At 42.8% G+C, this 24,183-nt stretch overlaps 1 protein-coding gene across 5 annotated transcripts; it reads left to right on the top strand.

Moving 5' to 3' along the window:
- The first annotated feature begins 1,261 nt into the window (after positions 1-1,261).
- Positions 1,262-21,981, top strand: LOC118400151 (GATA-binding factor 2-like). Of its 5 annotated transcripts, none has more exons than XM_052473349.1 (6): positions 1,262-1,497; positions 7,062-7,520; positions 8,388-8,959; positions 11,974-12,132; positions 14,730-14,855; positions 19,381-21,981. In XM_052473349.1, the coding sequence occupies exons 2-6, from the start codon at positions 7,295-7,297 to the stop codon at positions 19,678-19,680; spliced, it is 1,383 nt and encodes a 460-aa protein (XP_052329309.1). In that variant the 5' UTR covers positions 1,262-1,497; positions 7,062-7,294; the 3' UTR covers positions 19,681-21,981. The 5 variants fall into 5 exon arrangements, with proteins under 5 accessions (XP_052329309.1, XP_035652585.1, XP_052329307.1 ...); XM_035796692.2 differs by lacking the exon at positions 1,262-1,497 and adding an exon at positions 6,722-6,936 and having other exon boundaries at positions 8,388-8,960; positions 11,987-12,132; XM_052473347.1 differs by lacking the exon at positions 1,262-1,497 and adding an exon at positions 6,722-6,936.
- Positions 21,982-24,183: the final 2,202 nt, after the last annotated feature.

The following is a 24,183-nucleotide window of genomic DNA, read 5'->3' on the forward strand; positions in this document are numbered from 1 at the left end:
TATGGCGTCAAAATACAACAACCAGCCTACATTGGGGAGCTTTTTTCTGCCTCCACAGAGGGTTGCCATAAAGCCATCTTAAGATAACATATAAGTTATCTCCTGTCTTTCTTTCTCCAGCTGTTATTCTTCTTTCATTTGTGAAATTCTGATATATGTAGACCAGACCGATTAGTATCCGTTTATTTTCCTTTAGATTATTTAATCAACCAGGCCTTTTTTCGAGTGACAAATACACGAGTGACAAATACACGAGTGACAAATACACGAGTGACAGTGTGTATATTATTTTCTGGTGTTGTTTTTTATCCATGGTCTTATTCATGGACGCAAAACAGAGGTATTTGCAGAAGCGTTTTTAAGCATTGAAATGAATGCAAGTAATTCTGTCAAAGTTCAATTTTTCTTTATTTTCTTTTATGCAAGCTTGGTTTTCTCCTCTTTTTGTGTGTGTGCACTCTAGGGGACACGGACCGGGATGCAGCAGTCCTTGCACCTGCCTGGCTTTAGCTGCAGCGCACGAGCCTAGGTCGCGTGCAGGAGATTTTGAGGCTTTGCATGTTTTAAAGTTGGTGTTAATGTGTGGGACAGAGTAAAAAGAAGATCGTGGGAGGGAGGGTCGGTCATGGGGTATACCGTATTTCAATCAAAATGAGCGGGGAAGGAATTCATTACACCGGATTGCTGTAGGCCAATTATATTGTGCATGTAGTTTTAAGTTTGCTTGAGAGCCCAGCAACCCAAGATAGCTCAATATGTAATATAATCACACCAATCTGAGTCAACTAAACTCAATAACCTGATTGGGAAGATGTTTGATCCAAGTGGATTGGATGACAATAATGAAGCAGTGTCTCTTTAGGAAGCGTGTTTTTCGTATTCACTCAGTTTCTGGGTTACTCACCTTACACGGGTTGGTTGAGTGATGATACTGACGTGCCACTCTCTCTAACATTCCATAAGGAACTGTTCTGCTTCGACCATGAAGTAGAATTGTGTGCCGGATAAACCTTATGATTAAAAGGGTTTTAAGAATGAACACTAGATACTCTTTCACAATCCATATCAAAATGCTCAAAGAAGTCACGACCCGGAAGACAAGATTGAGACTGGTTGACGCACCATAACAACATACATTGCTCCTATGTCTATCAAGTTCCCCCCTCGTTTTCAGCGGAGCTATAGAAAGAAAACTGGGGAGAGAGAGAGATAAATACAGATAACGGGAGAGATAGAGGGAGAGAAAGGGGGGATGCTAAACTGCTTGCCAACTGACATAACTATTTTGGGACAGAGGGACATAGCTTCCACAGCAGCATCACTAACAAACGCGGATTGATTTTTAGGCAGTCCAACACCCATAACTGCGCATAAAGGGAAACGTCAGCGAGGACTACGTAGTGCCAGGCAGGCGAAACCGAGACCCGGTTATAGGCTACCGGACTGAATCTCTAATTACTCCTCTCCCAGACAGAGCAGGACCGAGTCAGTCTGGTGGTAAGAGATATTCATTATTTACTATTTACTATTGTTGTAAGTGGAATTATTTCGACATGCTGTAAATTCCTTGCAATCGTGTTACTGGTTGTGGTACATATTTAAAGACTAGTTGTCCATCAACTGAAATTAAATATGTGAGAGTAGGCTATCCAAGCGTAAAGCTTATTTTTTTTAACCATCTGCCTATATATCATTTACAGTATACTTGCCTCATAATGATGCAACGTTGACTGCACACATTATAGGCTACAGAGAGCCCTAGTTGGCACCGCACTTGGAGTGGCACCGTAACGGAGTAGCCGTGTTAGAATGTGGGAAGAACAAGATAACATATAAGCTATCATAATAATAACAATAGACTACAATTTCACTGCATTTTATGCAAACATTTTCTCATGTGTTTATGTCATATAGTCTTTCGTTTATAAGAATTCGTTACGCAGCATGTAATCTAATTCTGCTATTATCTTCTGCTTATGTACTGCATGCACTTCCCTGTAAAATCTATAATTACTACTATCAAACACCACGGTTTTCTGGCTTGCAAAACAATAACATCATTTTTTTATCAGACTAAATAGAATGCATAGAAACAGTATGCTATAGCTCCTTTTAGTATTCGTTATTACTTGTCTTTGTAACTATTGGGCTGTATAAACTAGGAATACAACACAATGTGATTCATTAAACATGAAGTCATCTGGTAGAGCTAAGGTCCTCCCAAAGACATACCTTCCGCACCATCGATTAGGCTATCATTTGTCCAGATTCAATTGTTCATGGTTTAACAGTGTTATTACATGGTTATTACGAGTAGCCCAATCAGTTGAATTAACTGACTTCATGTGATCTGTTTTTTACTAGATATTCGTGAAGTATTAACAAGTTAATCACAATTGAACTTTAATTTAACGTGACAATTGCTGTGGCCTTGGGTTATGGAATTGTGGAATTGTGCAGATCTAGGCTAACCAATCACGGGTGTGAGATTAACATCAGCGTCATATTAAGATGACGATGTATGTATCCACTAATCACCTGTGCTTTCAAACGCATTAAGACTCTAGTAACCAACCCCCTTTCATCACAAGAAAGGGCAATAACGTCATGGTCTCAGTGGTCGAATAGAAACAGGGGCGGGACTGTTGTCTCGAGCAGGCAGATTTATTGCCCTCGTGAGACTGTCATCAGCTAATAAAAACGACACTTACACTCGAAACTCAGCATGTGGCCCCTTACCTATCAGTAACCTCACATGCCATACCAGTTAAGCGTCCCTTTTCTGATGATCACTTAGACCTAATATAAATACACTCTCAAATGATATCAAGGCTACCAGTGAGGTCCATGGAGCCAAAATGTACAGAAGTCCATCCAATAATGGGCCATTATACTATGAACATTTCCTTTGAACATACAGTAGCCAGATTCACCAACTCAGAAAACAGTTCATGCATCTAGTTTAATATGAGGGTGAAAATGCATTGCTTTCACAACCCTATTCTGGGTTTGCACTTCCACTAGGATGGGCTGTGTGCTGGGTGCTGTCTGCTTCTGTCTACTCTATAGCCCCCAGTGCCCCGTGCTCGATGTAATTACCCATGAGTAAAGGACAATAATGCTTCAGCTGGTTTGTGTCATTCTCCTCTCCCCAGCTCTGCTTATCTTCACAAACCCCTCTGTGGCTTTCTCTACCCCACCCCCCACCCTCACCCCTCTGAATAATGATGGATGTTGACCATAAGCAAGGGGAACAAACAGGTAGAGAAAGGCAAGCTCATTTCATAGCAGCACCTGTTAATGATTGGAATGGTCTCTGTTGCTCGTACACCGACTCTGGTTCAGTAATAACCATGTTGTGTTGTTGTCATGTTGTGTAGCTACCATGCTGTGTTGTCATGTGTTGCTGCCTTGCTGTGTTGTTGTCTTAGGTCTATCTTCATGTAGTGTTGTCTCTCTTGTTGTGATGTGTGTTTTGTCATATATTTTATTTTATTTTTCTATTTTATTTTTAATCCCAGCCCCCGTCCCCGCAGGAGGCCTTTTGCCTTTTGGTAGGCCATCATTGTAAATAAGAATGTGTTCTTAACTGGCTTGCCTAGTTAAATAAAGGTTAAATAATAAATAAATACAAAATAACAACCGTCGTCCGGTCATTCACCTTACCATAGCAATGGTCATTAGGGATATCTTCAACATGAGATGTGCCTTTTGTTAAGTAAATCAGGTGTTAAATGGGGTGAAAATGAGACTGGAGTAGGACTGGAGCTGACCACTGCACAGATAGGCCTACAAACCTACGGCAGAAGAAAAGAAGCATCCTGAATTGACATGGTTTTGCTACCATCGTATTGCCTCTTATTCATAACAATGCCTGTCATTGACATGTATAGCCAATGAACATTTCTTATGGGAATAAATGTTTTTCCTCAGCCATAGGCAGCAAGGAAGTTCATGTGCTTACCTCCAAGGGCTCTACCGCTCTAGTAGGGTAGCATCCCCTGTGAGACAATGCTGCTATGTCCTTGAGCGAGGACCCCCCACACACACACACACAAACCCATCATCCCATCCTTTGTTCCAGCACAGATACAAATGGGATTAATGAAGGTATAAATTACAGAGGGGTAAATCCCGTTGAGTAATCCATTTGGCAAACATGCAAAACAACAATGGAGAGGCTGCTTGCTGGGCCTGACCCACCCAGTCCCAGCCACACAGCACAGAGCAGGCTGCGGTACAGAGGAGCACAGCACAGAGGACAGACAACCACAGACAGACAAACAGCAGTGGTGATGTAAGGGAAAAAAGATGACCTGCTATGATCACTATTAGGGTTTGGTCAAGACAAGATTTGAATTCCTCTTGCTTTACATTGAAAACATGTAGTCGTTGCATTGCTGTTAAATTGATGCATCATAGTTTAGAGAGATCTCTTGTGTTGATGCTTTTTATTATTTTTTTATTACTTTTATTTTGTACTTTAGACCAAAGTGCCATAGAAAACATTGTTTGAAATCTATGTAACTTGACCTGCTCAATGAATGACAATTGACAGAGTTGCAAATTATTTCAAAGAAACCTATTTATGAAGAGAGATGTCCTTGCTACACCTGACATTTTCAGCTGCTACAGCTCTCATTTCAGGAGAATGTCTGTTATTTGGGTGATTACATAGGGAGACCCTTGGGTGTGTTATGACCCCACATACACTAATTTGTTGATTTTAGAAGATGACAAGCACAGAGTGCTGAGCTCATCATGTCATGGCCCCTGACCAGATGCCAATGACTGAATGCCAAGCCACACACACTCTCGCTCGCGCGCAAGCACGCACGCAAACACACACACCCTGCCTGCAAATATCCTCATATCAAAGCCCAAACTGTCCAAATTCCCTCGTTCTAACATTGCGTTAAGCTATTCATGCATCCTTTTTTTTCACAGATTGAGTATAGTAGTCTAAGTATGTAATTATTTTATTTAGGCTTGGCCAAAACATCACTGTATTTCTATTAGAATAAACAAAACTTGGTCGTAACTGATCTCGAGGCTTTTTTGGAACAATTGTGAAGTCCATGCGCTGAGATTTTTTTCTGTGACGTCTAGTCTGGGCGTCAGAGAGGCGGCCAGTCTGGGCCCCGAGCTCCCTCCAATTATTGTCTGTCAATCACGCACGCACGCACACACACACATTCTTTATTAAAAAAGACATTCAAACATTTTCTTTTTAATATTTTAATATCGTGATGTATGGCACGAAATGTCACATTTTTACTATAGAGGGTAAGCGAGTACGTCTCGACTGGCGATTTTACCCTGGATGCTCTTTCCCCGTGTTATTTTGATCAGGTACAGACAGGCCCATAGAATACCTGTGCAAAAGTGTGTAGGCTACAGTATTTCATCACATTATAATAAAATACCACTTGAAGGCTAAACCTAATAACCTCATAACAAGCGCTGGATTATAGACTACATTTTAGGAGGTTCAGTTGGTAGCCTATTATTCATAGCCTATTATTCCTTTGCTTATGAGGCCTTCCAATCTATTCCTGGTTTGAAATAAATCACAGGTATGTAGACAGGTATTTGGGTATGTAGAGCGGTTGATAAAAGGTTATTGGCGACACTCTGTCTTTATGCCTGTGGTGGACAAGCCTTCTTGTTTCAGCCATGAGGTGAATGTAAAGAATAATTAACAAAGTGTTGCTAATGGTCACCAATTGGTTTGACACAGGTGAGGCGGGCCTGACGCCCTGTCTGTACCACCAAGTGAGAAAAAGGCACATTAACATGCAGAAAGTGTTGACTGCTCTAGATCTTAGGCAAAACCAATGTTTTCACAAGAGGAATGTCGTGACTAATAATTAAAGACAATTAGGCGCTCACAACAATGGCCCCACTTTCGAAGTCATAAAACGAATCCTCTCCCATTAATCCTAGAGGCACTGAAAATTGGGTTTATATACATTGCAGGTTCATGTGATCATTCACACTTGCAATTGGTGTTGTTCTAGAATAAATTTACATAATTGGCATATAGGATCCTTGTAAAATATGTCCAAACTGCCGATGCAGGGCCTATGCTATAAAACAAAACTTGTGAAAACCAACCACTTTACTGTTGAATAGAGAATAATAACCAAAAGACTGCTTACTTATTTTATGATGTTTGATAGCATTTCAATTAGCCCACTAAACATGTTGAACATCTAATCTGGTTGGTTTCATTTAACTAGCCCATACAAAATAGCATTGGCATACACTTTGAATTCAAACTTAGCATTATAATGTTGTGTTTTCTAAAGGCTAAACAATCTCAAGGTGGTATGCAAGGCTAAGTGACAACAGCTACTGCGTTTGCCAGATAATGTAGGCCTAGTTGACTGTTACAGAAATTGTCAGGCTTACAATTTACAGTTTCAATTTGCCTCCATCTGGGCTGTCCGTCTCTGAGTGTTGGTAAAAGAAGACATTATCAGGGGCAAATTGCTCATTCTGCGAGCTTCACGAGAGAGAAAAGTCCCCCGAGAAATTACACCGCTGATTGATATGTCTTTTAGTTTTTTGGTCCGGGGCATTACTGTTTCGAATGGAAACTGAAAGAGCTGGGATACATGAGCCAATTGCAGCTATACTGATCTGTGATTGGCTTACAGGAGGTCACTGCTCGCCCTTGACTCCGCCTCGACTCGCTTGATATGGAATTTACTGGCGCCAGTCGCGTCAGTGTACTGCCACAATTCAATAGGAAAGTGCGCCCGGTACCTCACGGATCAGGCGTTTCAGAGATTAACGTGTTTTTGAACAGCTGATCGTAGTCATAGATCAAACTTTCAACAGGTAAATTCAGAAGAAATATTTTTTTTCCAATGGAGTAAGATTGGATGCATGTGTTATGAGTATAACATTGCAGAAATGGTGCAATGCACTGTAAGTAGTTTTTTTTAAATTACAGTTTTGTGGTGAAAGCTGTTTGTAAAAGGTCGTCAGTATGCAAAAGAGTGTGGCACCAGGTTGTGTATTAAATTATAAAATGTTGTCGTGTTTCATTGCAGGTGTCAGTAAGAGTCAATAAAACGGATCAAGGATTCTATTTCTGAAGCAAAGAACCTGTAAGGAGAGTGTGCCGAAAACCCGTATGACATCACTACGTCCATCCTTTTCTCCACATTTCGGGACTGTATAAAGTGCTTAATCCAGGAGAAGGACCACATAAAGATAACTTATATTTTCAGAAAAAGTACGGCGTTTCGGTGATATCTTGGATAAAGTTATCGACGATTTAGGTATGGAAGTCGCAGCCGATCAATCTCGGTGGATGGCGCATCATCACGCGGTGTTGAATGGGCAGCATCCAGACTCGCATCACCACAGCTTGGCCCACAACTACATGGAGCCCATGGCGCCGCTTTTGCCCCCAGACGAAGTGGATGTGTTTTTAAACCACTTGGACTCTCAGGGGAACCCCTACTATGCCAACTCCCGGGCCAGGGTTACATACAGCCAGGCACATGGTAAGACGCGCTCAGCCCTGTGACTAAACTGTATTAATTAAGTCTGCTTTATAGCCTTTAGGTAATTGTGAGAGGGTGCAATAAGACAACATGTATCCAACCACCCAGGCTGTTGCTTTAAAACTAATCGATGGTAGGCTTGTATTATTGCCATAACTGGTTGTGTGATGTTTGATGCACAATAACATTTTCCCATTACCAGTAAAAAGTCGTCCATTACAGAACATTGTATTTAAAAACAAATCTAGATATGTTATTTTATTCAATATGTGAGAACATAAATGATGTCAATTGAAATATTGTAAACACATAGATGTCCATACGCGTGGCTGTCTCTGGCGTACGGCATTGAATCATAAAACGAGCATTTCTAACAAGAGACAGCGAGGGGAAAGGGAAGTATGTCATTTAACCCCTCTGTTGGAGCAGGGGTTTCTAGAGAGAGAGAGAGAGGGGGGCACTCCCGGATATAAAATCAAAACGCAAAATTACTAATAACATTTAGTCCGAGATCTGGAACTGAGCGACCAACAGGCCATTGGCAAATAGCAGTTTAGTCGAGGCCTCTACACTCCCATTTTCTCTCCGTGGATTTTTTTCTCCCATACATGCTTTCGACAATAAGAGATTGTGTTGCAACAAGCGTAAACATTAACATCTGTAAATATTTTTGTCAAGTAGTCTATGGTACGGAGCTGTAGTAGGTATTTTAATAACTTTTACACTAAGAAAAATATACCTCGATGTCGAGTTTAAATAGTTTGGAATTGACATCAACAGGTGAGGAGACATCACTTTACGCAGTGTGATAGTACTGGACACATCGCTTTCGATTAGAAAAGAAATCATAATATTTCTTATTTACAGCTCGCCTTGGGAGTCCGGTTTGCCGGCCACACCTCATCCACAGCCCCGGAATTCCGTGGCTTGACAGCGGGAAGGCGGCCCTCTCTGCTGCCCACCACCATAACGCATGGGCGGTCAGTCACTTCAGCAAGCCAGGAATGCATCCTGCTAGCTCCGGCTACCCTTGCAGTAGCAGCTCCAGCACTGCTCCGGTGTCTTCCCTCACCCCTGCGTCCCACTGCAGCCCGCACCATCTCTACAGTTTCCCTCCTACGCCTCCCAAAGACGTGTCCCCGGACCTCGGCCCTACTTCTCCAACCTCCACCTCGACAAGAATGGACGAGAAGGAGTCCATCAAATACCAAGTGTCACTGGCAGAGGGAATGAAAATGGAGGGTTGCAGTCCTCTCCGCAACAGCCTGGCTTCGATGAGTGCCCAAACTCCCGCAACACACCACCCCATCCCGACCTACCCATACTCTCTCCCAACACCACACGAATACGGCGGCAGTCTCTTCCACCCCGGTAGCCTGCTGGGTGGATCTTCATCCAGTTTTACGCCGAAGTGTAAAAGCAAAGCCCGGTCGTGCTCAGGTGAGTTTCATAAGTCTATTCTGCGCACAAAGAGTATGGTATGGCCTAATTATGTACTTTTAAGGTATACAAATATTGGGAGTCAATGTTAGGGCAATATAAACCAGTGTCAGGTCTATGTTTTGTCAAAACGCTTTGGAAGTGCATGGATATCTGTCAGGTCCCAAACAAGAATGAACATTTAGCTTGTTCTAAATGTATTTTACTTATAGGGCTATGAATGCTTTAATCTTCAAGAAATAGTTTGGGTGGTCCTGTAAGTGTTTCGCTGTCGAACAGTTGCTGTAATAACGTCAGGTTATTTTACCTGTAGCTCTTCTCTCCTTCCCAAGCCTGTCCCAGTGGCTCTTATCTCTGTTCCATCGCATTCGTCACCACTTGTAAACACCATCCACTTAAATGAAATGATTAAGCATTTAACATGAAACGACTAATATTTGAAACGCAAATATTCAGGTTTGAACATGATTAAAACACGTTTGAGTCGAGGCAGCCTAGGCAGCCTAGTCAAACAATCACCAAAATTAAAATACGTAATTCAACGTGAAAACATTAGTTTATTTTCAATCATTTGGCTTATAGGCTAGTTGGCAGAATTATTATGAAGAGGGTTCTGAATATAATAATATTTCAATATAATATGTAATAATACTTATTGTGAATGTTTTTATTAATAGGTCTGTTGAAAGTGCTATACGTGACCTAGGCCTATAATAAGCATGTCTGACAGGCCTATCCATATTTTAAAATAACGTTTTTTTTATTACCAAATGGCACGAATGCTAACCTAATCATTATTTTGAAACCATATTCTATGTGGTCGTGTTTATGTTTATCGGGCCTGGTTGGCTGGATGCTGAGAATAAATGCCACCAATGCCCTTGTTTGGCACAAGCTTAAAAAATGCAGGAGTCACGACGCTCTGGCGACTCCTGACATATCCTGTATACCTTGAGTGAACAAATCACGACCTCCACCGTCCACTGCTCGCCCCAATACTAACAAAGCACTGTCGGGACACGCTGTCACAGGCGACAGAGCCCTGCTGTTTGTGTTTTATAAGCATGGCCTTGGCCCAGTGCGCTGAGATAGTGAGAAAGAATCAAGGGAGAGGAAAGGATGATTAACACTAGTAGTAATGACCATATCGAAGACAACAAAGTCATAATACAATAATAATAATTGATAATAAGGCTATGATATTGTAATAATAACGTTTCTCTTATAGCAGTTTAGGTTCTCCGAAAAGACCACATCACCTTCAGATAAATGTATAAACATATTAGATAGTTAATTACATAGTTAAGCCATCACATGAGCTCATAGGGAGACATTTAATCATTACATTTGCTCAGACTAATTAACTCAAAATTAATTATGTTGTGGGCCTGGTGTCCAAAAATTATTTGAATGTGAAGTCTCTCTAACTGTTTGTTAGTGTATAGCGATATTAGCAAACAACTGTCTTCATTTGGATTATCACTACAGATCAAAGTGTTATTGTCTGATGTATGCTCAGTAGTTCAATAATTTGTGGATGGTAGATGGGTTATGCAAATATTTTAATTAAAACGGTATCCACAAATCCTTTAAAGGGATTATTTTATGCAAGAGCATTGTAACTATCACAACAGAGACATACACATGAACTTGAATCATTCCCTTACAGATCCAGAATCAGTAACTCACATAAGGCCTCACATCCCTTTATCAGTCCCAAAGTCTGATGGAGCCGTGATTGATTGTTGTATGAAATGCCACAATGACATTTCAGCAGTCAGCACATACCTTACACAACAGTGTGGCTTCCTGTTTAAATAACCTTAAACTAGCCCTATCCGCTCACCTACATACCTCCTCCCTGGAATGGCAATGGCCTCAGTCTCTCTACTATACTCTCGGCCAGGGGGGATTTCAGTGTTCTCTCCCCAAGGAACTTCCCAAATTACACAATAATTCAACACATTTTGTCATTCTGGAGCTGGAAGGCGATGTTGTATTGATACTGGTGCCTCTGCTGGACTGACAAAACAGGGAGAGAGAGTCAAACACTTCAAAAGGAGCGTTGCCATTGTCCTGAGCAGATCCCTTTCTCAGGTTTAGGTGGGACTATGGGTGTTGCTGACATTATAATAGGAATAAAGGCACGATGCTCGAGGGAGAGGGAAACATGAATTAAACAAGGCCATTTTGGTCGAGGTTCAGCAACGGCCCATTTGACTGAGCCTGTGCATTATACCACAGTGCAACCTGTAAGAGGAGAGAGAGAGAGAGAGAGACAGGCAACACCCACTGTCTTTCTGCAGCTGAAGATGTAGAAGTGGGTGAAAAGACTTGAACCCTGAACACACCAGAAGAGGGTCACCACTAAATGGGTCACAGTATCTGCCAGGCACACAAACAGAAACCTAACAATTAAAAGATTTTGTAAATAATTTCAAAAGTCATGAGTAAAGGGAAACATAGCAACCGGGCTGGTATAAAGTGATACTGAGCTATAATATGGGCACCTATTTGTTGGAGACCACAATGTGGTCAGGCCCACATTTAATACCACCACCAGCACCACACTCTTCTCTTTCCTCTCATGTGTGCCCACAGCACATGAATTATGTAGCTCTAATTTGATGGTGTCTCACATTCATCTGTTTGGACACCTTTGGACACGTCCTGGCTGTCTCTGGGTTTCCTACCCTGGATCACTTTACATACAGGTGTCTGTGTCCATGGCGATTCGCCCTGAACCAAACTGTACAAATGACAGTCATATGGGATTGTCTTTGGCTGGTACACCTGCACACTGATATGTACACTGAGACACTGTCCTCCCAGTGTGTGTTTGTGTGGGGGGACTTCATATTACACTACTAATGAAGAGTGTGTCCAGTAGCTCATGATTTCCTCTGTGTCGTTCTGGCGGCTATTGTCTTCAATGTGAATCCGTTACTGTTTAGCTTTTGATGGAGTGTGAACTTTTTAATTATATAAATGTCCCTTTGTCTTCCCTCCACTTGAATTCTGCTCAGAGGGGCGCGAGTGTGTCAACTGCGGTGCCACCTCCACCCCGCTGTGGCGGCGGGACGGGACGGGCCACTACCTGTGCAACGCCTGCGGCCTGTACCACAAGATGAACGGCCAGAACAGACCTCTCATCAAGCCCAAACGCAGACTGGTGAGTCCCCATCTCGCTCCCGTCTACCCTTCCACATCTGAGAAAGGGGGCCAAAATAGAGCACGAAGCCGATACCGCCAGGACAATTCCAGGAAAGTTGTATTTTCCCTATGATCTTCCTGGAATTGTTTGTCCCTCTCACCCCCTGGTGATTGCCTCCACCGTCTGTTACAATACTGCTACTATTGCCATTTGAACTGCTATCATTAGTGCTGATACTGCTGATACTGTCATTGATCCCAATGCCCATGTTGCTTTGGTTATCACCACCCTGAAGTGAGTGAGAAACAGTGCACACACATAAATACTTTGTCCAGTGTTTCTGCACAGGCATTTCAGAGCAAGGATTATTCTGAGCCTTGTTATTTCTAATGCACATAAGCCTATATATTTTCCTTGTCTCAGGTGGACTGAATTATTACTGTATGTTTAATTTACAAGTTATTATTACAATACATTTTTTTCCCCAAATGATAATGGTTCCTGATTATATTGAAAAGGTTTATTTGTTCATTTTATATTCAGACCTCTGATTAGGATTCATCATTTTGACTGTATAGGATAGGCTTACTTACCATCTCGAACTTTTTAAGATATTCAAGTTGTGAGAAGTGACATCATTTCAGTGGCAGTTCAAGGCACATTACAAATGCTAACTTTTGGGTAGCTCCAAGCATTTTCGCATTAATATGCAATGGATTTAAATTGATATAAACTTTAAATTCGATATTTACATTTTGCTAAACCATATTTTTATTTATTTATTTAAGGAACCTTTCTACCTTGTTTCCCTCTGAACATGTTAATGATCAGTAGCGGTTTACCCGCCATACCTCATTTCTGTATAGGCTAGATCTGAATAGCTTTGTTCTGACATAATTAAATCATACTACTATACATAGGCCTAATGGGAATATTTCAATCAATAGCTTATACCCCACTATCTAATTAAATGGACACTCGTTATGCAGTCATCCAGTCATGCAGTTCCAAAGACGCAATAATAGACCAAATTGTAGCCCAATTCACTCGTGTTGTTAAATGTAAATTCGTGTTATAATTTATAAGTGTAGCCTAACCCACGCGGTGGCCTATTTGAAATATCGTAATTGTTTAACACTTTGCAATGGTTGCCTGAGTTTGTCTTTGCCTAGGTTATCTTCCATTGAGATACATGTAATGGGATGGAGAACATTGCGAATGTTGTTTTTTATTTCTATAACTCTCTTTTTGAAATATATTGTAACAGACTGTATTAGCGTTATTGTCAGCATTAGTGGAACAAGTAGGCTATAAGTCATTTTAGCGCAGCTTGGTGTAAATAAGCGCGCCTCTGACTCGTTCTCTCGATGAGAAGTCCATTACATTTTCCATTTGGTCGGTCTGTGGCCGCAGCTTTGCATTTTCAACTCAAGTGTTTTCAGAGTTCTGTTCAAAGGGCATCCAGTTGTTTCCTATTCGGATATCTGCCCCGGCACGATAAGGAAGCCAGGCTCCCGGGTGTTTCCGCCTTCAACAAATACCGCTGCATTTTGTATGGACCCGGCAGGCCAGACTTTTACAGTATACTGTAAAGCGATTATCATAACACTATAGGACCCAGTTATGTGTGAAGAGAGAGAGAACGTGAGCTGCGGGATGGTTGTGGGGATTGGAAAATAAATGTATTTATGTTCTTGGTCTGTTGTTTGTTGGTCATGCACCGTTGGCACTGGCACATGCTTTATGCCCCGGAATGCGATGTGGTTTTTGTTGTAGTACTATTCTATTTTTCTGTTTTTTTTAATTCCGTCCGTCGCCATCCTAGTTTTTATTCGGGATGTTTTGCATGAACCACTGTCATAAAACCCTAAATTAATACAAATAAATACATAGGCCTACATGCTATGTTATTGTATTGTGAGCCTAAATGTTTCTTATTATGTATGAAGAATAGATCTGTAATGGACACAAAGCGCACTGGCAGACAGGGTCTTATAGACGCCTATAGTTCGGGTCGTTTGATTCTCTGGATCAAGGGAAGGGAGAATCATGCATAGAGACGGTATAAATTATTAATGTGCCCTATCTAATTTTTTTTATTAAATGAAATATGACAGCAGAAATTGGTACAAGACAGAAACAACGCATTTCAGAGAAACTGCTTTTGTAGCATTGCACAAATTGGAAAATTGAATTAAGCTTGTATAAATCACAGAATATATTCAATTAAACAAATACAGATGTGACTCCCTGTAAGCAATTTCATGAGTCTAACTGGCGCTGGCCTGGCTTTGAAGTTATTTGTGAATGTAGCCCGGAGAGTGGGACATCACGATAGGCTATGAAACGAGAGGTTTTACGTTTTAAACGCAGAAATATCCTATAGGCAAAAAAAATGAACATTTGAAATGTATAGGCCTAATCTATATTAGGCTATGCCTTAGGCTACGCCTACATGGCCATGGTAGTTAATTTCAATAATCGTATTCATGTCATGTTCACTTTCCTCGTTGATCTCTGTTGCCTAAGCTAATACAATCGTCAAATCAGCTAACATTTGAATGGCTTTATTCATAATGTAGCCTATTAACGTTCTGTCTTTTTCTCCACCACAGTCCGCTTCGAGACGAGCTGGCACCTGCTGCGCTAACTGTCAGACCACCACCACCACCCTTTGGAGGCGTAACGGTAATGGCGACCCGGTGTGCAACGCCTGCGGGCTCTACTATAAACTGCACAACGTAAGTAGCCTAACCGCTTACATAGAAACTGCGGGGCGAGCTGGTCAAGTGGGCGGACAGCTTGTATCGATTTAGGAGCGGGGGCGAGAGATGCAAAGCCTGCTTTCCCTGTGAAGCAGAACCCGCGGTCGTTTTTCCCCCTTTTTATTAATCCATCTTTGTTTCAATGGTGGGTGTTGCTCCCAGGAGAGGCTGGAGGGTGGGACTGTCATTCTGGGTAACGCGTCAGTTACATTGATGTCAGGGTAACACGGAACCCAAACCGGCTGCGCGCGTGCGCTATCGTGCATACATTTATTTTGTCCCCCAAACCAAAAGCGATCACGACATGCAGGTTAAAATAGCAAAACAAACTCTGAACCAATGACATTAATATGGGGACAGTTCGAAAAAAAGCATTAAACATGTATGGCAATTTAGCTAGTTAGCTTGCACTTGCTAGCTAATTTGTCCTATTTAGCTAGCTTGCTGTTGCCAGCTAATTTGTCCTGGGATATAAACACTGAGTTGTTATTTTACCTGAAATGCACAAGCTCCTCTACTCGGCCAATTACTCCACACATAAAATGGCCAACCAAATTGTTTCTAGTCATCTCTCCTCCTTTCAGGCTTTTTCATCTTTGAACTTATATGGTGATTGGCATCTAAACTTTAATAGTATTACCACGACGACTGGCAAAACAGTTCGTCTTTCAATCACCCACGTGAGTATAACCAATGAGGAGATGGCACGTGGGTACCTGTTTCTATAAACCAATGAGAGGATGGGAGAGGCAGGACTTGCAGCACGATCTGTGTCACAAATAGAACTGACTTCTATTTTAGCCCTTGGCATCGCAGACGCTCGTTGGCGCAGGCGAGCAGTGTGGGTGCAATAATTGAATAACATGGATTTCTACATTTATTTAGCGACGCTTGCGCACGCGATGTGTCCGGTCTGGTCAGCATGTAACGCGTCAGTTACATTGATGCCAGGGTAATGCCGTCAGTTACATTGATGCCAGGGTAACGCGTCAGTTACATTGATGCCATGGTAACGCCGTCAGTTACATTGATGCCATGGTAACGTGTCAGTTACATTGATGCCAGGGTAACGTGTCAGTTACATTGATGCCAGGGTAACGCGTCAGGTGCATTGATGCCATGGTAACGCGTCAGTTGCATTGATGCATTTACATTACATTTACATTTAAGTCATTTAGCAGACGCTCTTATCCAGAGCGACTTACAAATTGGTGCATTCACCTTATGACATCCAGTGGAACAGCCACTTTACAATAGTGATGCCAGGGTAACGCGTCAGTTACATTGATGCCATGGTAACGCCGTCAGTTACATTGATGCCAGGGTAACGCGTCAGTTGCATTGATGCCAGGGTAACGCGTCAGTTACATTGATGCCATGGTAACGCCGTCAGTTACATTGATGCCATGGTAACGTGTCAGTTACATTGATGCCAGGGTAACGCGTCAGTTACATTGATGCCAGGGTAACGTGTCAGTTACATTGATGCCAGGGTAACGCGTCAGTTGCATTGATGCCAGGGTAACGTGTCAGTTACATTGATGCCATGGTAACGTGTCAGTTACATTGATGCCAGGGTAACGCGTCAGTTACATTGATGCCAGGGTAACGTGTCAGTTACATTGATGCCAGGGTAACGCGTCAGTTACATTGATGCCAGGGTAACGCGTCAGTTACATTGATGCCAGGGTAACGCCGTCAGTTACATTGATGCCAGGGTAACGCGTCAGTTACATTGATGCCAGGGTAATGCGTCAGTTACATTGATGCCAGGGTAACGCGTCAGTTGCATTGATGCCAGGGTAACGCGTCAGTTACATTGATGCCATGGTAACGCCGTCAGTTACATTGATGCCATGGTAACGTGTCAGTTACATTGATGCCAGGGTAACGCGTCAGTTGCATTGATGCCAGGGTAACGCGTCAGTTACATTGATGCCATGGTAACGCCGTCAGTTACATTGATGCCATGGTAACGTGTCAGTTACATTGATGCCTGGGTAACGCGTCAGTTACATTGATGCCAGGGTAACGTGTCAGTTACATTGATGCCAGGGTAACGCGTCAGTTACATTGATGCCAGGGTAACGCGTCAGTTACATTGATGCCAGGATAACGCGTCAGTTACATTGATGCCAGGGTAACGCCGGCAGTTACATTGATGCCATGGTAACGCCATCAGTTACATTGATGCCATGGTAACGCCGTCAGTTACATTGATGCCATGGTAATGCCGTCAGTTACATTGATACCAGGGTAACGCGTCAGTTACATTGATGCCAGGGTAACGCGTCAGTTACATTGATGCCAGGGTAACTGCCAGGGTAATGCCGTCAGTTACATTGATGCCAGGGTAACGCCGTCAGTTACATTGATGCCAGGGTAACGCCGTCAGTTACATTGATGCCAGGGTAACGCGTCAGTTACATTGATGCCAGGGTAACGTGTCAGTTACATTGATGCCAGGGTAACGCGTCAGTTACATTGATGCCAGGGTAACGCGTCAGTTACATTGATGCCAGGGTAACGCGTCAGTTACATTGATGCCAGGGTAACGCGTCAGTTACATTGATGCCAGGGAAACATGTCAGTTACATTGATGCCAGGGTAACGCGTCAGTTACATTGATGCCAGGGTAACGGCGTCAGTTACATTGATGCCAGGGTAATGCCGTCAGTTACATTGATGCCAGGGTAACGTGTCAGTTACATTGATGCCAGGGTAACGCGTCAGTTACATTGATGCCAGGGTAACGTGTCAGTTACATTGATGCCAGGGTAATGCGTCAGTTACATTGATGCCAGGGTAACGCCGTCAGTTACATTGATGCCAGGGTACGCATCAGTTACATTTATGCCAGGGTAACGCTTCAGTTACATTGATGCCAGGGTAACGTGTCAGTTACATTGATGCCAGGGTAACGCGTCAGTTACATTGATGCCAGGGTAACGGCGTCAGTTACATTGATGCCAGGGTAACGCGTCAGTTACATTGATGCCAGGGTAACGCCGTCAGTTACATTGATGCCAGGGTAACGCGTCAGTTACATTGATGCCAGGGTAATGCGTCAGTTACATTGATGCCAGGGTAACGCCGTCAGTTACATTGATGCCAGGGTAACGCGTCAGTTACATTGATGCCAGGGTAACGTGTCAGTTACATTGATGCCAGGGTAACGCCGTCAGTTACATTGATGCCAGGGTAACGTGTCAGTTACATTGATGCCAGGGTAATGCGTCAGTTACATTGATGCCAGGGTAACGCCGTCAGTTACATTGATGCCAGGGTACGCATCAGTTACATTCATGCCAGGGTAACGCTTCAGTTACATTGATGCCAGGGTAACGTGTCAGTTACATTGATGCCAGGGTAACGCGTCAGTTACATTGATGCCAGGGTAACGTGTCAGTTACATTGATGCCAGGGAAACATGTCAGTTACATTGATGCCAGGGTAACGGCGTCAGTTACATTGATGCCAGGGTAACGCGTCAGTTACATTGATGCCAGGGTAACGGCGTCAGTTACATTGATGCCAGGGTAACGCCGTCAGTTACATTGATGCCAGGGTAACGCGTCAGTTACATTGATGCCAGGGTAACGGCGTCAGTTACATTGATGCCAGGGTAACGCCGTCAGTTACATTGATGCCAGGGTAACGCCGTCAGTTACATTGATGCCAGGGTAACGTGTCAGTTACATTGATGCCAGGGTAACGTGTCAGTTACATTGATGCCAGGGTAACGCGTCAGTTACATTGATGCCAGGGTAACGCCGTCAGTTACATTGATGCCAGGGTACGCATCAGTTACATTCATGCCAGGGTATCGCTTCAGTTACATTGATGCAAAATTGTCTGAGAGTAGCCCTTTCAGATCCAGCATGGCTTCCAGTCCTGTGTATTCATGTTTAGTGAGATAATTATATTCAATAGCCTTAAAGGCTAATGCCATTTATTGTGGCTTGATCATACAATGCCTGTTAAACCTGTTCCACAACATTTATGGCACATCAGATTTTCCCCCTCATGTTTATTAAGAAGGCAACATGTTTTCCATCATAGTTGTTTAGATTTTTCTAAATGATCTAAAATTACAAATTACACTTGACATAATTGAATATAAAATCACTGAGAGTGTAAGAAAATATCCAATGACTAATCATTTAGAAAAACAGAAACACTGTTTAAAAAATAAAAACTTTATTTAACTAGTTAAGGCAAAAATAAAAAATTCTTACTTACAATGACAGCCTACTGGGGAACACTGCCTTGTTCAGGGGTAGAACGACCAAAATGTGCCTGGTCAGTTCAGGGATTTGATCCAGCATCCTTTTGGTTACTGACCCAATACTCTAACCACTAGGCTACCTGCCACCCCCAGGTAAAAACCACATAATATTAATATGAAGCCTGTATATATATATATATTATTTAACTATATTACTCCAGGCCCGTCTGACTACTCCTTAGCTAACATCCCTCCTCTCTGGCCTCTCCACAGGTCAACAGGCCAATGACCATGAAGAAGGAGGGCATCCAGACACGCAACCGCAAGATGTCCAGCAAGTCCAAGAGGGGCAGGCGTTCCGGAGATGGCTACGATGAGCTGTCCAAATGCATGCATGACAAGTCCTCCCCCTTCGGTGGTGGCCCAGGCCTGGCTGGACACATGACCCACATGGGCCACCTTCCCCCCTTCAGCCACTCCGGACACATGCTGCCCACTCCCACTCCCATCCACCCTTCGTTCGGCCATCCTCACCATCACTCCGGACGGTCGCCGGCCTGGGCTGAGCACTGAAACCTCCTGAAGCCCCTCCATCACCCCTCCACCATATCATCACCACCAATGCTTCTGTCTCTAGAGGGGTAAATTGGGCTCACTGTCAGTAGGACATTGTTTTGCCTGGCCTCATTTAGAGAATTGATGGAGAGGAGACGTGACTGAAGGGAGAGAGAACGTGAGTGTGCGAAGGTGAAGCGAAACATGGGCGTGTTGAGTTGCTCCCTTCAAGTTGCCTTTTTTTTTACTGAGTCACTTTGGTACCCCTCCCACCCTATGAGAGAAAATATGTGAGGTATTAGGAGAACCACTGCTTTCCTGAACCTCTGTAGTGTAATGAGACCACCCCCCCCCCTCCTGTTGTGGACAGACTGTTCACACCGTGGGTATGAGAGACTTTCTGAACCAGCCTCCCCACACACACACACACACACACACACACACACACACACACACACACACACACACACACACACACACACACACACACACACACACACACACACACACACACCACTGACCCCTCACCCCTCACATGCTGGAATACACACCCACCCGCCTGGTCCCCCTGGACTTTATTGGAAAAAAAGAAGCAAGCAAACAGAAAGTTTATATAAAGTTAATAATTGTTATTATTGTTGTTATAATTGATGTTATACTAGTTGTTATGATAATTTATTTTCACTCTTTTTGCTTTCTTCAGAACACAAGGATATTGTTACGATTATAATTTCATTGTTATTATGTAAAGAAAAGAACACAGACTTATCTTAGACGAGACATTGTTCCTAAGCTGTACGTTTTTATCATTTTGTCCATCTCACAAAATAAAGGAAATCAAGTTTTAATACTAAATAATGTCACTGAGTCCTTTAAATGTGAAATGTATCGTGTCTCTGTCTCTCTCTCGCCGTCTGTGTCTATTGGAGAGTCAGTGTGAATTCCAGTGTTGGTGAAGAGGTTTTGATTCCTGCTGTATTTCTAAGTGATATCAGATGTAATGAAGCCAACTCTATGATCCCCAAAGTGCAGTCATGGTTTTGTTGAGCTCCTCCCCTGAGTGATGTGCTGCTGTTAATAGAAGGCTTCTTTGTGGAGCTCACGCCCCAGGGTGCACCAGTGTGACCCAGACAGCAGGCTCCAAACCCAGGGTGAGCACAGGGCTCCCACGTCACACACTAACGCGTACACATGTCCTACAGAAATACACATTTTCGGTTCATATTACAGTTTTTTTCTATCGCTTTGGTGCAATTGTCACAAGTACAGTATGGGGTACATTTTCACAACACTTAGTACAAAACAAGGCAGTTGTTTAAAAACTCTTAAGCACAACACACAAAATCACAGTCCCCTTTTCACCAAACTTAATCAGTGTTACATCTCGAAATACATGTTTCACATTGGAATACATGTTCATATAAAGTAAGTTGCTCTTCACAATGCAATGCTCCCATTACCTTTGATATGATTGTCTTCTCATTTGTTAAAACACATTTAACTATTACTTAATCCGACTGCTCTTAATTAATAATCACTTAACCATTTGGTAAACCTACAGCTTTTAAACTGGTTTGCCTGTTTCACACTGCTTCACAAAAATTGTATTGGCAAAAAGAGTACTGTAATACTTTGAGATATACAATTTACGTAGAAGACGCTTTTATCTAACACGAAAACAGTCCACAACTCTGGTGTTGCTAGGCCCATGCTCTTATGAACTGAGCCACGTACAGGACCACTACCACACACAAGTACAAACAATACTCTAAAATACAATACACAGGTTCAATATAGATGGAATATGTATGATTGCCAACCGCATGAGCGTACCACCCTCCTTCATCCCATAGACGAGGCATGCAAGGATTTCAATCCAGACCTATGTCAGGCTTTCTCCCCAGGTGCATGAACAATGAGGACATTTACGCCGATTCCCATGAGAACTTCTAGCCAAATTCTCAAGACAAGCTCGATGCAAACATGACGTTTCTTTCATTTATTTTGTTTGAATACATTGTGAAAGATGTCTTCAGTGGAAATTTGATGTTCAGGCAATTTTAGTGGGTAGTATTGCCTAATGTGAACAGTGTAATGTACAGAAATGTACAGTGCTGTAGCAAATTGCATTCAAAGGACAATTTTTTAACATTTTCTATTTCTATATTTTCTATTGAAATAACTGGTTGTTGTGTGTTTTGGTGGTTAAATCGATGTTCTTATGTTATTTTACAGTGAACTTATTGTTTGGATCAATGGCTGTGCGGTAAAAGATGTCTCATAACAAAAGTAATGCACAATAAATGGTTTTGAATATAATACTTGCTGCATTACAAGTATTAACAGTTTGGAGTTTTGTACTAAGAGTTTGGAAAATGAACCACATATTTGTGAAAATAGCACCAAAGCGATTGAACAAAAACGTTATTCCTTCCTTATTTCCATCTTGATTCCTCGTGTCCCTCTCCCAGAATGCCCCTCTCTGGGCCACAGCGCGGTGATTGGAGTGAGAGGAAGGACAGAAGGTCTTTAGTGGGGGAGAAAAGAGGAAGGAAAGGCAATCAGGCGACCTGTGAGCAAACACATGGGAGGTTGTTTGGACCCCTCACACACAGATGTGCTTGCAGCTGAGGACTGCAGGAAATAGCTCTCAACTCTCTCTCCCTCTGTCTGCTGTTTTGTCTCTCTCTCTAGCTCTGTTTATACCTGCCGTTAACATGCTTCCTTCATCCTGGTCTTGTTCTGATCTTGTCGGTTTACACGGATCACAATCAGATCACAATGCATCTTTTAATCGTGTACACACAATCAGAATGTGGACAAGATCAGGACCAAGGCTGCATGTTAGAACCAGGTATAAACAGACAGGTCTGTCTGTCTGTCTGTCTGTCTGTCTGTCTGTCTGTCTGTCTGTCTGTCCCTCTCTCTCTCTCTCTCTCTCTCTCTCTCTCTCTCTCTCTCTCTCTCTCTCTCTCTCTCTCTCTCTCTCTCTCTCAAGCTAAACGGAGGAATAGAGGAAACCATCAGCAGAGCCAGCAGCTAATGAGCCGGGCAGATTGGGGCCAATTCAAGGTCATCCTCACTGACCGCCTAGCTGCCCTCACACACCCTTGGGCATGACAAACAGGTCCTGGACAGACGCCATCAAACAGAACTAGTGCCACCCTATCCAAACTTAGACCATAGCACTACCCACCCTGTTACCCTGTGTAGTACTATCAGCTTTGTATCTATGGGAATTGGCATGTTATGTAAAATGGGCAAGAAAAAAGCCTGCATCATCAGTCTATAATAAATAACGCCATGTAGCTACAAAAATGTGTTAATATATGAATTAATATAATGTACTGTATTCATAAAGGGCATTCTAAAGTGCTCAAAGTGCTGTACATTATAAGGGGGGCAGGGAATCTGACCACATACACTATCAATACATGGTGATTTCCAGTAACGTGTGTGTAAAGATGTCTGAGCCCTAGAGTGAGAGCCTGAGATCCAGCCCTCCTCAATGAGGCCCTCCAGAGGGAAGGAGAAGTCCTCCCAAAAATAATACAGCAGTCTGCCAGAGTCTAAGAGACAGGAGAGAGGGGAGGGAAGGAGACAGCTGCTCTGTCCTGCTGCATGGAAGGAGAGGGTTGCACTGGTATGGGTAGCAGACGCCATACTCATCGAGAGTGAGGGTTTGATCTAGTGATAGTTATAGGTTCCTCTTCAGAATTATTGGCTCCTTGACACCTTTTAAACCGGAGTGGATGTACATAATAAACAGTTTGTGAGTGACTATGTGTATAAGTCAGCATGGGGTGACATAACCACATTGGACAGAACATTTAAGGAACTTGAATCTCTCTAAGAAAGATAATAACAGGATCAAAAGCAGTGATAGACTTCAGAACAACTATAATAACCAGCAAGTATTTATTTATAGATAATTTTACCTTAACTCCCAAGGTAGCATTAAACTACAGCAGGAAAGCTACATGAAGATAGATGAAGATGGAACATGACCTTAGATGAGGAGCAGGGTGAAGATGCTGGTTGTCTTCCTCAGAGTTCTGAGAGCTTTATGAGTCTTCAACCTGGGACTTTTATGTCCCCTCTGTCCCACTCTCCCTCCCTCATCCTCCAGATCTCTTTCCTTCTGTATACCCCTCTCTGCCTTCACCCACCTCCCCCTCTCCCACAAACCCCTCATCTGGCTCTCTACAACATCTCCACCCCTCCTACTCCCGATTATTTCTCTTCTCCCTCTCCCACTCCTTCCATATATTTGTTTTTCTATCAAATTGAATTAGCAGAATCAAAAGGTAGTTGGCATTTCCCCACACAGAGTGGAGTTAGGCAGACAGGGAGGAAAGATGAAAGGAAGTGCAGCTCGGTTCAGACAAAGTTCTCCTGGACTGGATACATGTGTGTGTGTCTTTGAGGGTTGGGTCTGACCTTCACACTAGCCTAACTGAAAAAGCACCCTCCCCTTCTCCCCCAAACCCCTAGTAGGACATGAGGATGTTAAACTGGGTA

This window comes from Oncorhynchus keta, chromosome 21 (genome assembly GCF_023373465.1).
Source record: "Oncorhynchus keta strain PuntledgeMale-10-30-2019 chromosome 21, Oket_V2, whole genome shotgun sequence".
Classification (NCBI taxonomy): Eukaryota; Metazoa; Chordata; class Actinopteri; order Salmoniformes; family Salmonidae; genus Oncorhynchus; species Oncorhynchus keta.

Bases quoted from the DNA above. Each gene is read 5' to 3' on its own strand.
- LOC118400151 (XM_052473349.1), top strand. From the start codon at position 7,295: ATGGAAGTCGCAGCCGATCAATCTCGGTGGATGGCGCATCATCACGCG. The intron at 7,521-8,387 runs GTAAGACGCGCT...TCTTATTTACAG, and splicing joins TACATACAGCCAGGCACATG to CTCGCCTTGGGAGTCCGGTT. The intron at 14,856-19,380 runs GTAAGTAGCCTA...GCCTCTCCACAG, and splicing joins TCTACTATAAACTGCACAAC to GTCAACAGGCCAATGACCAT.